Genomic DNA, 14,845 nt, shown 5'->3' with positions numbered 1-14,845 from the left:
CTTTAAACAGTTGAGAATCTCTTAAAAAACTTACAATACACACACAAAGTAGGATTTTAAAAATCAAAACTCATGAGTTTGAGCTCATCCCACAGCTCTGAGGAGTTACACTCCTAACAGGTGCCCAAGTCCTCCCAACCCATCCACGCTCCCCAAAGGCACAGCAACAAGCTCAGTTTTCAGCACAGACTCTGGCACACCTGCATCCACCCAGGCAGCATCCAGGGAAGAGATACCCTCTCCCCATCCTCTTGGGTGCCACTCTGCGGGACTGTCACTGCAAAATTCAAGTCAGAACAGACTTTGGGATGACTGCAGACCCTTATCAGGGAAAGTGTTCACGCTGAAGAGTAGCAACATTTCAGTGGCCAGCATTCAATTCACACCCTTGCAATTGTATTTTTTAATAATTCCAAGAAAAAAACCCAGTAACTTGGGTAAAAATTTATTTTACATACAGACCATTGCAACTTAACCGTTAATCAAGAGAAGTTATTTTTCCTTTACAAGAACTGACCAGCTGGTCTGAGATTAACAGAAGTCTAAGCCTGAGAGCTGGGATTTTAGTTTGGAAATCAGATCTTGGGGGAAGGGTCCTTCCAAGCACCACTCAGTTCAGTGAGGAGCTGCAGGACTTCAACTGCAGGTCAGCTGCACTGCACAGTGCTGGAAGCAGATTTCCAGAGTCAGTTCGGACCTTTCCAAAGCCGAACTTGCTGAGAAAGATGATGCCTGGAAAGGTATGGATGCATTTCAATATTTTGTTCAGCTCTCAAACTAGAAATGGAAGTGGTGAAACAGCACAATCTCTGTGAAGTACAAAACATCGAGTTACAGGGCAGCAGACAAACAGGACAGCAATAATGGCGGGGACCCTCCTAAGCCAAGTGTTCTACATGTAGCGGGTTCCTGGCTGAGTTGATACTATGGCCCTAGTTCAAATGGACAGAGTACAAAAAATACTTTGACCAATAATTAATTGTACTGGAAACAAACAGTCTACTAAAAAGCAATTCTTACTCTAGGTGCCAATGAGTCCTTAAAAGCAGGGAGGGGGACTGAGGAGCTGCACTTGGGCAGTGCTGCCAGGATCATTCACGCTGCTCCATTTTTACTTTGGGAGGTCTCAGGAAGGTCCTGTTTTTCTTTTCTTTCTTTCCCTTTGTATTTGCCTGGAAATTTCTCCAGCTGTCCACACGACCATCCCGACTTTCCTGGGAACAGAGAGGAAATGGAGAGTTAAGAAGTGCAAGAGCCAGAGAACAGGCAACACATACCGGTTTCAAGAGATGAATAGCAATTTCCCCCTTATCCAGCATGTAGCACCCTGGCAACCAGGACATGCAGACACTGTGAAGAGCCAGAGCAGCAGACACAGCACAGTGGGACTACAAGAGAGCTTACAAACAGCAGTATAACCACTATGCTGGTTTCTTGTTTCAGAAGCAACCAGCCTGGGATGTGCAGTCCTGACTAGAGTCTACTGAATCCTCTGATGTGCAAAGAAAACAAGAAACCTCATCTCCAATGGATGTTCCTAATACGTCAGCCCAGAACGTGCCATTTCCTTACTGTGTCGCACATCCTTGAGACAGCTCTCCTTGTGCTGCAGCTTGGAGGCATGGAGAAGAGAGAAGGGAAACGTAATGCTGTCTTCTCTCGCGCTCCTTGCCCCAAGCTTCATCAGAAAGACACAATGAGAAAAGATTTCTGGTGTACTCTTTTCTCCTCTCCCTGGCCTACCTGCGAGCAGCAGAAACCCCTCAGGGGGGTGGGGGGCGAAGACTCCCCACAAAGCCAACCTATGATCCCTACAGGCTGAAGGTTTCACACAGTAGGACAGAACAAGTCCAGGGATGATCCACTTCACACTGTGGGATCCGTACACTCAAGGTCCATCTGACCATAGCTGTGCCTGCAATACTGGTGCTGCACATGGGCTCTGGCTACAACAGCTGTCTGCTTCGCTCCCCTCCTTCCCCATGGCAGGATGGGGGAAGGCCAGGCACTAGCAGTGATCTGGATGATGGGGCAGAGCGCACCCTCAGCAAGTCTGCAGATGACACAAAACTGGGAAGCGTTGCTGACAGCCCAGAGGGTTGTGCTGCCATCCAGAGGGACCTTGGCAGGCTGGAGAAATGGGCTGACAGGAACCTCATGCGGTTCAACAAGGAGAAGTGCAAAGTCCTGCCCCTGGGGAAGAACAACCCCATGCACCAGCACATGCTGGGGACCACTCGGTTGGAAAGTAGCTTGGCAGAAAAGAACCTGGGGGTCCTGGTGGACACCAGGTTGAACATGAGCCAGCAACGTGCCTTTGCTGCAAAGAAGGCGAATGCTGTCCTGGGCTGCATTAGGCAAAGTATGGCCAGCAGGTCAAGGGAGGCGATCCTTCCCCTCGGCACACCCCTGGAGTGCTGTGTGCAGTGCTGGGCTCCCCAGTACAGGAGAGACAGGGACATACTGGAGAGAGTCCAACAAAGGGCCACAAAGATGATTAAAGGACTGGAGTATCTCTCCTGTGAGGAAAGGCTGAGAGAGCTGGGACTGTTCAGCCTGGAGAAGACAAGGTTTAGGAGGGATCTCATCAATGTGTACAAGTATCTGAAGTATGGTGGAAAGAAGACTGAGCCAGGCTCTTCTTGGTGATGTCCAATACTAGGACCAGAGGCCATGGGCACAAACTGAAACACAGGAAGCTCTATCTGAACACCTGGAAACATGTTTTTTCCAAGCGCTGGACCAGGTTGCTCAGAGAGGTTATGGAGTCTCCATTGCTGAGGATATTCAAAAGCCATCTGGACATGGTTCTGGGCAACTGGCTCTAAGGTGGCCCTGCTTGAGCAGGGGCATTGGACCAGATGGACCGCAGAGGTCCCTTCCAACCTCAACCATTCTGTGATTACACTTTTGCTAGGGATAAGGCTGTATGGCAACTTCTGTTCTAATCTTCTTGTTTCTTACAGTTTGGTGGTAGAAGCTATTCTTGAAATTAGTAAGAAGGTGAATTTTGAGGGTGGGAGAAAGAAGATGTTCCAACCTGCTCCTTCTAAACTACATCAAGATATAATTCAGCTCTATAAGCAGCCTATGAATAGCTTCTAGAAACAGCAGGCAACCACTTGGATGACACAGATATTCAGAAACACTGCAGAATATCCATGAGGGACATAACCTACAGGTTTTAGGGTAAAGAGACAGGATCAGAACTAGGATGCAGTATGCAGACAAGGATTGGAATCACCAGGAGCAGGAAAGTCCAGAAGAGCAATGCAGAGGTACAATGTGAGCACCTTTAAAGGTTGGGATTTTTGTGTTGGGTTTGTTTGGGGTTTTTTTTCAATCTGAGACAGAACCACAATTGCAGAATATCAACTTTTTTTCCTTACAGTTTAAATATCATTCAAAGCAGCAAAACACATACTCATTTCAGATATATTTTAAAGGCAGCCACTGAATTAATACACATACAGGAGCAACCAAGAATTCATGTGTTATTTTGTCTCCGTTACCCTCTCTCAATGATGGTCACTACCAGAAATAAGCTTCTTATTCTTGTGTATTCCAGTGATCCATTTGGGACATTAACACCTGGGTTTGATACTCTTTTCACATGGATTAAATGGTCACCAGCAGGGCTGGAGAAGACACCTGCGAGTGCAGAGGTTTAGCTATCTATGACTGGTTGAGGACATGCAGGTACTCAGAGCTGCAATATCAATAGTTCTGCAGCTCCCCCATTTGGGCCATCATTATCTGTTTGTAATACTTCTCACACTTCCTCAGTTGCTATGCTTTACTGCATCCCTACAGCAATGACACCCAAATTCTGTAGCCATTCTGGCGTGAGAACACAGAACTTCTGCCAGCAGCAAGGTCAGTGACATACTCATTTACCTCTCTGGCATTACATGACAAAACCCACAGTGCACTCAACACAGCAGCATTATACAAGTTTTTCAAAATATCCAACTTCTTATATCCATGTTATATAGCACATGAACACAAACTCTCCCCAGCTGAGTCTTCAGAAACATCGTAGTTGTCCACTTTCCACAGGATGCCAGTCCAGCTCATACACTTCTCTCCCAGACACCCTCTTTTTTAAAGTCCTCTTGAACATAGACTGGGATCTGGCTTTGGATTCAATGAACGATCTAGCTCATCTTTTCATGAGGTCCTGCACACCGTTACTGACTTATTTCCTAGTCCACACTAGTGGTTGAACAGCTGCCAGATTGTTTTACTGGTCACCAGTGACCTGGGCTAAGCAGCAATTCAAATTTCTGACTAGGGACAAGAATGAACTGCTGATAGAGCTGAAAAATACTACACCTTAATTTACCAGACCTATTTCTGGAAAGGTGATACCAAAGCCCTATTGGTGGGCTCTCCTCCCCACACAAGGACAAAACCCAGGCTTGTGCAGGATCTTTTACTAAGTGTCTACTTAAATTATCTTATAGCACCTGCAGACAAAAAGTCTCTCTTCTCCCTAGGGGCATTCCCTGCAGCATGGCCAAGAACTGCAGAGGCCCATCCTGTAAGTTAAGCTGCTGATTACCTCAAAGTTCTTCTGCCATTCTCGCTCTCGTTTAGCTTTCTCTTGTGCCTCAATTTCTTCTTCCCTCTGCCGCTTCCTGGAAGGGAAACCAGAAAGAAGTTATGAACCCACAAGCATCTACTTTAAAAAAACACAGTAATACTTTCAAAACATCTCAGAAAGCTCTTCTGATTTCTTGGCAGATTAAAGTGCTTATCAGAAGAAATAAATATGCACACCTAAGATAGCACAGCAAATAGAATTTTATTTCAAATCTGGAACAGCAGTGAGCAGAGACGGTTTGGCACCACTGACATGTACTTAATCAGTGAGTCAGCTTCTCTTGCTCAGCAAAACAAGTTGGACTCCTTCATAACTCCAGTGATAAGTCTCTAAAACGGTTGAGAGTACACATTTTGAGAAGTTAATAAACACCTGAGCATGCAAGGTAAGAATCAAATTCCCCCCCCGCCAATTTTCATGTGTGATCGGAAGTAGTGCCCTGCAACCATCTCTCAGACTGCCTTCACTGACCAGTACAGAAACCCCGCTCTATGAAGTGCATCCACAGTGAGCACTCAGGCAACATGTGATCAAAACACCCAAAAATAGTTCAGGATCACACATGCCACAGGGTATTTCTGGCACTTGATTAAAATTAAAAATCAATTCTTTGCATGCTAACAACATGCAGAAATGTGTCATCATTTCACTGTTTTGGCTGGCCTCTGAGTATACACATGAGAGTATATAAGCATACCAAATATATGAATACGGGAGGGCAAGCATCCTGTTTGCACTTCTCAAGCACAGAGCTCTGTAACACACAGGTTGCCCAGAGAAGTGGTGGAATCTACATCACTGGAAGTCAGTTTGACAGAACCCTTGTTAATCTAATCCAAGGCCCTGCTTTCAGCAGGAGGTTGGACCAGATGATCTCCCGAGGTCCATTCCAACTTAGACCTTTCTAAGACTCTATGATTCCTTATCTTCTCTGAGGAAGCACGAGGGGGGAAAAGGAGCCTGAACTGCACAAGCAGGATGCTGCTCATACCTTTCATGCATTTCTTTAGCTTCTCTTTCTTTCCTCTTAATTTCCAGTTCAGCAAAGAGCTTCATCGTCTGTTTGTATACAGCTTGTTTGAACTGTAAAACACAAATCTGGTCTAAAATAATGTCCATTAACACAGTTAGAGAAGTCTATTTTACATAAGAATGTAAGAAGCATAAAAAGAACGTGAAGCGTATGTACGCCCACGTAACCCCGCATCCTGCCTGAACAGTAGTCAATAGCAGCGGCACAGGAAAGGCTAAAAACAATGCTGATTAAATTCTAGCCCTGACACCAGGAAACAGCTACTTATTAGCCTCAGATTAGTCTCATTTTCATTTGTATTCACAAAGCTGTGCTTAAACAGAACCATTCATTTCAAGGTCTGTTATTCTTCTGTTAAGTCTTGCATTGTTACATTTTTACAAAAAAAAGGCAAAATGGTCACTGTTTAGATAGTAATTTGCCAGCAGATCTTCCTGATGTGTTGTAAAAGTCTAGCATTGGCTTTTCAGTAGCAAATATCAGTATACTTAAGACAAACTTCATTATTAAAGAACAGCAACAGACTTCTGAAAATCAATGGAAAATAAGACGGTTATGGGGTTACTGTGGTGATATCAAGAGGAAAAAAATCATGTTTAGGAAAAAAAAAAGGTGACGACAGTAAGACTAATGATGTCAGTGTTTGATAATCATCTATCATTCTGTTAAAGCCTCTAAAATCACTTGACTTTTTCAGACTAGAAACCAGGTAAGAACTACTAAGTTATGTCATGCCTTTTTTAATAAAAGTGATTTGCTGCAGAACAGCACATCTATCCTCAAGTGCTACATGGAAGAAACAGCCAGAACAGCTCTTACTACAAAATGGCACTAAGAGCACATTTTAGACAGGCTGCAGTGGGTTCTATACATGCCTCTGCTGACAGCAAGAACGCCGCAGTTCCAGCATTCAGAATACAACAAGCAATTCCATTCAAGAAAGACTGCATGATGCGCAAGCAATGAAGACTTACTCCAAGAAAATAATTCGGTATTTTGATCTATATAATCTCATTATATATTCACTCTTTACACTACAGTTAACTATCTTCTAAAATATATGGGTATTACCCAACACATGGTACTCTACAGTGGCTTATCAGAATTTGTTCTTCTGTAAGTGCAAGGATTTACAACACTCTAACAAGTCTAATAAATACTTTCATACTGGTTTTGACTCTTAATTCCACAAAACACATTTTGTACTCCACAGTTTCTCTGAACAGTATATGACTTACAACTTCAGGATCATCCTCTTCTACAGTGGGAGGTTTTCCATCCTTCTTCAACTGCTTCTTTTTTTCTTTCACCTAAAGATTAAGAACAAAAATAAGAGCCTAAAAAGTTGTATAGGGCTTACATAATTGTATCCAAGTAGTTCTGCATTCCTGTTCCACTGTGGGAGAAGAACTCTGGGTGACAGTAAGTTCTTGATTTGGATCGATGTGTTATTTTAGACCAAAACCTCCTGGTCCTAGGTCCAGATAAACACATACAAGATCACTATTCACATGAACTGTAGTAATTAAAAATACTATGTTAGATACTATTCATCCAACACAATCCCTTTGTTGGGTTTTTTCGGTTGTTTTTAAGATATGTTCATATCCAATATACACCATCCAAACCAGCAGAAAGTTTATTTTGCTTTGTAATATTCAAAAGAGTAACAACAACAAGCAGAACATAAAGTGTTCCTTGGTTTAGAGTATCTGAGTTCTCCCACATCATCTGCTTTCTCAAGCTTGTGATGTTTTAGTCCACCCACATCACTCAACTAACTTCTTGGCCAATGCAATCCTAGGTCATTTTCCCCCAAAACTTCCCAGTCTCCTGCTGTCACCACCTATTTTCTTCCACCTACACACATTTGAACCGCACCATTCATTCACAGAGTTGAAAAAAATATTTAGGTCAGATCATGTGGTCTGACCCAATTATTTCAAGTACTGAATTTCACTGAATTATCTTGCACTGAGCTCAACAGCAGCCTTGGACAAAGCACATTCGTTCATGCCTTGAGAAGCTCAAGAGTCCACCTGCACTCATTATGAGGTTTGCTCAGCTCACTTTTTAATGACCTAAACATGCAGCAGGTGTACCAAAAAGCAAATTACAAAGGACTGATGACCACTCACCCCCAGCCCTGGATGTTCCTATGGGATACTTACAGTGTGTTCCACATATTCTTTTCCTGCCTGTATCACATCCAAGGCCCTCTTCTTTTGCTCCTGATCTAGCAGCAACTTGTACGCTTTATCTACAGCTAACAAAAAGCATCAACATTAATAGCACCAGTAGTCACATTCACAAAGCATCACAAGGTTGCTACTTGTTGACCATACAAATTTTGCTTCATAGAATTGGGGGGGGGTTGTTTGGTTGGTTTTTGAGGGGTTTTTTGATATATCTAGGTAAGTGATATCATGATTAGTCAAATGAGATTTGGGGTACAGTAATGGCAGAAACTGTCAGACACCTTTTGGAGTCAGCAGGGTGAAAGTGTCAGTCCTACCAAGTGATTTAGTTATAGGGCATGAGGTAAGTTTAAGGTGCGTAATGCCTCACTGTAGCGCAAAGCATACACCTAAAACCATCACATTACTTCTGTCGTATGGTCTTTGAATAAAATCTAATGCACAAATTAAACAGCTTGTCTTAAACAATCTCAAAACCCCACGGGCTTGTTTGGTCCCGCTGCAGACTGGCAACGTGGATACCGCCATCTAGTGAAAGTCTCTGCTGAAATGCCACCCACACATCTCCCTCATCTGAAGGCCTCTTATAGCAGTTCTTCTGTCTCAGTGGGGCCTCCACCCCATTTAAACCAGCTACAGAAAAATAGCAGTCCAAGTAATATCGTACACCAGCCCAGGGAAAGGGTGAGAGCGTTACCTTCAAAAGCCTTCTGGGCTCTATCTGCGTCATCTTGATTTTTGTCTGGATGCACCAATATTGACAACTGCAAGAGAAAGGATCTTGCTATCAAGATTGTAAAAGATGAAGAATATTTCAGAGATTTTTGTGAGAGGAGGAAAATGGTCTCAGACAGAAGGAATCACAGGGGATCACATTCCTTTGCATATGGACAAATCATCTGACAACATTTAGCAATATGCATCAGTAAAAGCTTGTAAATCAAATACAATACCTGTAATAAACAGGCTCTCTGAGAAAAGCTGCAGCTTGGGATGTACAGAACAATATAAACACCCTTCACCTGCAGTGCCCAGGGCTGATATGAACCTCTTGGTCACCCAAGTTTTGTATCCTTGGTCTTAAGAAGAAACAAACTTACAAAGATCATCCTCAACTGAAGTTTACCTTTTACTCAACAATGTCTCCCAAGAAGTTCTCCAGTATCCCTAAGGCTGTCAAAACATTTAACAGAGTGGGTAAGCTTTTCCTTAGGCTCCTTTACTGAAAGTTAAGAAAACTCCTTCCTATACTCTCTATCCAGCAGAGAGAGGACATGGATTGCTCCCATCTTTAGGGCAACCTTAAATGGGCTGGAAAGCACATGTTCTCTACCTTGCTCTTCCAGTGAAAGAGAAAGTTCTTTCAAAAGTTCTTTCCCCACATGGCATTCTTTCTCTCAGACCTCTTATTTCTGATGTTGCTGTAGGGACTCTCTAGTTTATTTGCATCTTTCCTAGTATAATGTTCAAAACCAGTCACAGTGCAGCAACTGAAATTGCATCAGTGACAAAGAATGCAAAATAGTTACTTCCTGAACACATGGCACTTGCTAATTCACAAGAAAAAGGTTTGCCTCTGGTCCTAAACAGCAGCATGCTGCTGATTTACTCTGTGATTTGCTACAGCCAATGTTTTTTTCCTTCTGTTGGCTGTTCCACATTCTGTATTTAGGTGTTTGATTTCTTCAGTACACAATTCCATGCACTTATTTCACCACATTGACTTCAGAACATTTCCCTGTGGTATTCTATCAGCCTAAAGCTAGGACAGACCCAGTTTATTGATTTGCAGAACTGAGAAGTCAGCAAGAGACTAAAAGGTTATCCTCCCACTTCCACATATAGAAGTAGCCCATATCCCATCACCAGCTTGGTAGGCATGTTCCTCTGTCAGCCAGCACAGCTTCCTGTCTAAAGACAGCTCTTGATGTTTACACTGCTAATTCAGGTGGGAGGCTACAGCCCCCCAAATATTGTGTTTTGTTGCTGCATGCACTGATTAAATTCAAATTTCTGCTGCAGATCTGTCAGCAGAGTAAGTCTGGGGTAATGCTTCCTGCGTTGCACGGGGCAATGCAGACAGGTCAGTAAGCAGGGCTGCTGCTGTTCCAGGTAACCAAGTGACCAAAAATGACCGCTGAAATTCTTAAAGAAACCTCACAGAAAATACACTTCTGGATCCAAGTCCATATATTTGAGAAAAATACCTTCTCTCAGTTCTTAATTTCTGACAAATTTTGACCTTCCCTTTGAACTAACGTTCAATAAGCTGATTATACATGGGCGTATCAGTTTGCAATAGCCTCATCACACACTTTACAGGCAAAGGAGCATACCATGCATGGACCAGGGACACTTCCGCAGCTCTCCTCTTGTTGATACAAAGATTGTTCTATGCATTTCTTCCCAAAATGGCTACTCCTCTACCCCAATACAGCTTTACCACCATTTTTCTTGTTCCCAAGCACAGCTGCACTATCTCTACAGAGCTTCTAGCTTCCTTCCAGAGGCTTCAAGTGCAAAAGCCAAATACCTGCCGGAATCTTTTCTTTATCTCTTCATCTGTGGCTTCAGGATCCATCTGCAGTACCTAAAAGAGACCATGAGAGCAGAGCAAGTTCAATGATGCTCCCCATGTTTCAGGTTCCTGGCAACAAGCTCTAAATGCTTGGTTCACTGGCTTACAGACACAACACCAAAAAGCTCCCCCCAGCAGGGAGCTGCTTCAGCACATGAATTTTCACCTGGTAAACCAGAAACATTTTAAGAGACACCATGCTTGGGACATTCTACTTTTAGCAATGCTAGATTCTTCTGACTATGCCAGTGTCCCTTCCACACTCAAGCCTCATGTAGACAGCTGCCATCCCTAAATAGCCACAATTGGTCTAAACCTTCAACCAGTCCTGTAGCAATGCTGTTTAGCAGAAATGGAAGCATACGGTGGCTTTGGGACTCCACTGGATCATTCATAACTGGGAACTTTGGGCAGGAAAGATAGTACTTTGTAAGAATTTATTCATTTTATCATTTTGAAAGAAGACACAAGAGTTTTACTGTTTGATTTCCATGAATTAGCCCACTTGTCTACGTACCGGTCTTTAGGAACGTGGCAGAGTTTAGGAGCTCTTTTGTGAATTAATTTACTGAACAAAAGTCCTAAGGCAACAAGTGAGCCTACTCAATGCAGATGCATGCTGGTCTGACACTAAGGATCTGTAAATAAAAACCATTCTCTCACAGGAAAGCTACAGTCTACTTCTAAATGGCTTTCTTAATTTACTCTCCAAGTCAAGTACTAAGATCTACACAGAACTGAACGTTGTCAAGGTGAAGCTGCCAATTGATCTGGCTGACCAGCCCTAAATTGAGACTACAAAAAGTACCTGAGGCTTTAAAAAGGCAGATGAAGATGGTATCAGGAAGGAACACACATGGGAAACGCCAGCTCCCGAGAAACATAAGATTATTTTATTTACTGTCTTCCTCAGGCTGACTGCAGCTGGAATCAAACTAGACAACGTGCAAGGGAATTATCCGTTTTCCAGTGACTCCTCAAAGATTGCCCAGCGTGAGCAGTGAGAGTCCTTCTCGCATTCTATACACTACGCAAGTTCAGTGGGATAAACATCCAAAATAAAAGACACAACTAGAAATGCTGAGTCAAGAATGCTCAGAACAGAACCTGACATGCATGCCACTTGTAGCTGTTATGTTCTCATTCAGAAAGTACCTGGCGTTAATCTGCCAAATCTTCTACTGCTGTTGCACAAGGGAAACATGTCAAAACAATACAGTTTGTGCTTGCCATAAAACAGCGAAAAAGAGAGCGAGCACATATACACCATCCTTCTGTCTTCTGTAAACGTTCTGCACAGTAATCTACATCTAGAGAATTTTTTTCTTTCTTTGTGTTTGGTCTTTTTACTGAAATAAATGCCCAGTCAATCTGGAAGTTGGTATACCAAGTCAGAAGGGAGGATAAAACATTCAAACTAACCTCAAAAGGGTTCAAGTTGAAATAGGAAGATCCAGGTCGGGTCAGCCTGTCAATTTGGTTTTTTGATGTTAAAACAGAGTCTCGTTTTTCAATTTGCTTTACCTGAAGAACAAGACAGACCCATATTAACTGACCATCACAATGTGCTTACCTGTTTTCCCGTGTGATTACTACACCAGTCATCATCATCCCGTATTACAATTCACAATACCTCTTGCTCATCCAAAGCCTGTAGCTATTTTACTCAAGCACTAGCAGAGCACATTTTTTAGCCTTTTCTACAGCATGACAGTATTTTTAACATTACGTTTTAAGTATAAAAAACCCTAGAAAGCACTTCTGCCTGTCTCTCCTATAGCTTGCTCAACAGCTGTGGCTCTTCCCCTCACTTTGCTCCTACACCAGCACTGTCATTGTGATTCCTTGGAAACCTACCGCACTGTTGCTTTTCGCCTGCTGTTGGCGGGACAGCCCACTAAACACATTAAGTGACACCAGTGCAAGTATACAAGTCCACTTCATTCTGACCACAGGTTATTTAGTTCAGTTCAGTTTACTTTTTGTTCTTTACAATATTAAGCCAAACCAAACCATGCATTTACATTTAACGTTCACCTTTATTTAAAGAAATAAGCATCCACCAAACTGGCACTACCTTTCTGTGGACAGGCTCAGGCAGTCACATCCAAGCTGCGCACAAAGCGGCAGAGACTAGCGCAAGGCTGAGGGAAAGGGGCCCCACGCACCTTCGAAATGACAGTTTGTCCGCGAAAAGGCTAAGCGGTGGAGCACAGGGGAGGGTTACGTTCAGAGACCGCGGAGCACACAACTCCCACCGGGCTCACCCGAAGGGGCGAGATGGGGGCTGAACGCTTGGCTCCTTCCCCCAGCCACAACAGGGGCTTTTCGGAACGCGGGAGACGCCGCGGGGCCGGCGGCAGCGAGCCCGCGGAACGCCCGGTCTCCCCGGGCCGAGCACGAACCCGCCGGCACCTGCCGCTCGCCCGCCCCCTGCCCAGCACCGCCATCGGCTTCGCCCGCCCCGCCCCGCCCCGCCCTCCCGCCCGCCAGCGGCTCGGGGCAGCCCCAGGGCCCGCCACGGCCGGGCTCGGGGCCCAGCGGGTTCCTCTCAGGGCGGCTGGGCCGGGCCAGGCGCCGCGCGGCCCGCCAGGCCCCGGCGCTGGGAGGGGAGGCCGCCGGCCGCCGGCCGCGGGCGAGCAGGGCCCGGAGGGCGGGGCAGGGCCGCCCGCCGCCTCGGCGGCGCTGAGGCGTCGGTACCTCGTTGTAGAAGGTGAGGAACGCCTCCTCGGCGGCGCCCCCCGCCCCGGGCTCCCCCGCCGCCGCCGCCATCGCCAGCACCACGTGACGCCGCGCGCGCGCACGTGAGCACGGCGCTGAAGCCGGCGGGGCGGGCGGCGCCCCCGGCACGTGACCGCCGCGCGCGCCATGGCAACTGGCCCCGCCCCCCCGTCGCCCACCCCTTCCCCCGCTGCTAGGCGCCCCGCGGCCGAAGCCCGCGGGCGCGTCCTGAGGGGATGGGACAGCGCCGGACGGCCCGGCCCGGCGCCTCCCCGCCCGGGGGAGCTCCCGCCGGGCGGCGAGGCAGAGAAGCGCAGCCCGGGCGCGGGGGCCGGAGGGGGCGGGCGGCCGCGGGCCCCGGGCCTTCCGGGCCCCAGCTGCCGCCGCCGCCCCGGCTGCAGGAGTGCGGGGTGGGGGGAGGGTGGGAGCGAAGGCTGCGCATGCGCGGGCCGTGACGCCGCGGGCTGGGCGCGGCCCCGCCCCTGGGGGGTGGTTCTCGTCCGCGCGGCGCTCCAAGGGCAGGCGGGCGATGGCGGCCGTGGCCGTGGCGGCGGCCCGGGGCGGCCTGCGCGGGGCCCTGCTGGCGCAGCAGCAGCGTTGGAGCTCGGGCTCGGGTGCCGACCAGGTGGGCGCGGGGGGCCGGGGGTGTGCGTTCCGTCCCTCCCCTCCCCTCTCTTCCCTTCCCTTCCCTCTCTTCCCTTCCCTTCCCTTCCTTCCCTTCCCCGCTCATCGCCGACTCTCCCCGCAGCTGGGCGAGCTGGGCAAAGGCGCCGGGAAGGGCGGCGGCGGCGGCGGCGCCATCCGCGAGGCTGGGGGCGCCTTCGGGAAGAAGCAGGCGGCTGAGGAGGAGCGGTACTTCAGGTGAGCGGGGTGCGGCGGGGCCTCCCGCGGAAGCAGCTTCCCCCCAGCCGGGTAACCGCCGCAGGGCCCAGCGAGGCGGCCTAGTGCTGGGCCTCTGCCAGCCTCGCCTGCAGCCGCCCCCTCCTGCGGCCAGCCCCCGCCTCCGCGCCGGCTCCCGAGCCCCGCGCTGAAGGGTTGCGGCGAACGCCGGGTGTGCGGGTGCTGCACCTTGTGCCGTGCTTTCTTGCAGGGAGAAGGAGAGGGAGCAGCTCTCTGCCTTACGGAAACACCATGAGGAGGAGATCGATCACCACAAGAAAGAGATAGAGCGTCTGCAGAAAGAAATTGAGCGTCACAAGTATAAGATCAAGAAGCTTAAAGACGATGACTAAGCTGATGTTGTTGAATGTGCACGGCCAACACTGATTGTGGTATAAAACAGCGCTGAAGACTGTATGGTTTGGCCAACATAATCCAAATTTGTCCAATTATACTGTGGTCTGCAACAATGTCAAATAAACTTCTCAGTCTCTCCTTTCTGCTCAGTAACTGTTTAATGAAAAAAAAAAAAATCCACTCTCTGGTTTTAAATATCATTGTTCTTCCAAAATAAGGATATACTCTTGAGTAGGCAGTCCTGCCTGGAGAAGGCAGAACTTCACTATTCTCTTTAGATTTATTTGAAAGAAATGACCGTTCACACTTCATGTGCTAACTTGACCGTTAAAGCTGGGGAAAAATGGTACCTGTGTAGAAACCCATTCACACAGACAGAACTTTGTCTCAAGAAAACTGTCACTGTGGTGTAGGGGGGAGATGGCTCTCCACTGGACTAGCAGAGTATCTATAAAAAATAAGGTTCTTTTGTT

The 14,845-nt window shown here is 46.9% G+C and overlaps 2 protein-coding genes across 2 annotated transcripts; one reads left to right on the top strand and one right to left on the bottom strand.

The window, feature by feature from the left end:
• Positions 1–432: 432 nt before the first annotated feature.
• DNAJC8 (DnaJ heat shock protein family (Hsp40) member C8) lies at positions 433–13,271 on the bottom strand. The gene is made up of 9 exons (XM_072885168.1): positions 13,116–13,271; positions 11,838–11,939; positions 10,371–10,427; positions 8,535–8,601; positions 7,811–7,905; positions 6,878–6,949; positions 5,598–5,689; positions 4,565–4,640; positions 433–1,214 (listed from the first exon to the last, which is right to left on the bottom strand). Exons 1-9 carry the CDS (start codon positions 13,185–13,187, stop codon positions 1,092–1,094), a joined length of 756 nt encoding a protein of 251 aa, XP_072741269.1. The 5' UTR covers positions 13,188–13,271; the 3' UTR covers positions 433–1,091.
• Positions 13,272–13,601: 330 nt separating this feature from the next.
• Positions 13,602–14,510, top strand: ATP5IF1 (ATP synthase inhibitory factor subunit 1). The gene is made up of 3 exons (XM_072885169.1): positions 13,602–13,761; positions 13,885–13,997; positions 14,227–14,510. The coding sequence occupies exons 1-3, from the start codon at positions 13,666–13,668 to the stop codon at positions 14,366–14,368; spliced, it is 351 nt and encodes a 116-aa protein (XP_072741270.1). The 5' UTR covers positions 13,602–13,665; the 3' UTR covers positions 14,369–14,510.
• The last annotated feature ends 335 nt before the right edge of the window (positions 14,511–14,845 follow it).

Source organism: Ciconia boyciana, chromosome 21, assembly GCF_034638445.1.
Source record: "Ciconia boyciana chromosome 21, ASM3463844v1, whole genome shotgun sequence".
Taxonomy (NCBI): Eukaryota; Metazoa; Chordata; class Aves; order Ciconiiformes; family Ciconiidae; genus Ciconia; species Ciconia boyciana.
This window is presented reverse-complemented; position numbering and strand designations above follow the sequence as displayed.

Excerpts from the sequence above, each read along its gene's own strand:
- DNAJC8 (XM_072885168.1), bottom strand. The coding sequence starts at position 13,187 with ATGGCGGCGGCGGCGGGGGAGCCCGGGGCGGGGGGCGCCGCCGAGGAG. Across the intron at positions 10,428-11,837 it reads TCAACTTGAACCCTTTTGAG|GTACTGCAGATGGATCCTGA; the intron begins GTTAGTTTGAAT and ends GGTCTCTTTTAG. Across the intron at positions 5,690-6,877 it reads AAGAGGATGATCCTGAAGTT|TTCAAACAAGCTGTATACAA; the intron begins GTAAGTCATATA and ends TGTGTTTTACAG.
- ATP5IF1 (XM_072885169.1), top strand. The coding sequence starts at position 13,666 with ATGGCGGCCGTGGCCGTGGCGGCGGCCCGGGGCGGCCTGCGCGGGGCC. Across the intron at positions 13,762-13,884 it reads CGGGCTCGGGTGCCGACCAG|CTGGGCGAGCTGGGCAAAGG; the intron begins GTGGGCGCGGGG and ends CTCTCCCCGCAG. Across the intron at positions 13,998-14,226 it reads GAGGAGGAGCGGTACTTCAG|GGAGAAGGAGAGGGAGCAGC; the intron begins GTGAGCGGGGTG and ends GCTTTCTTGCAG.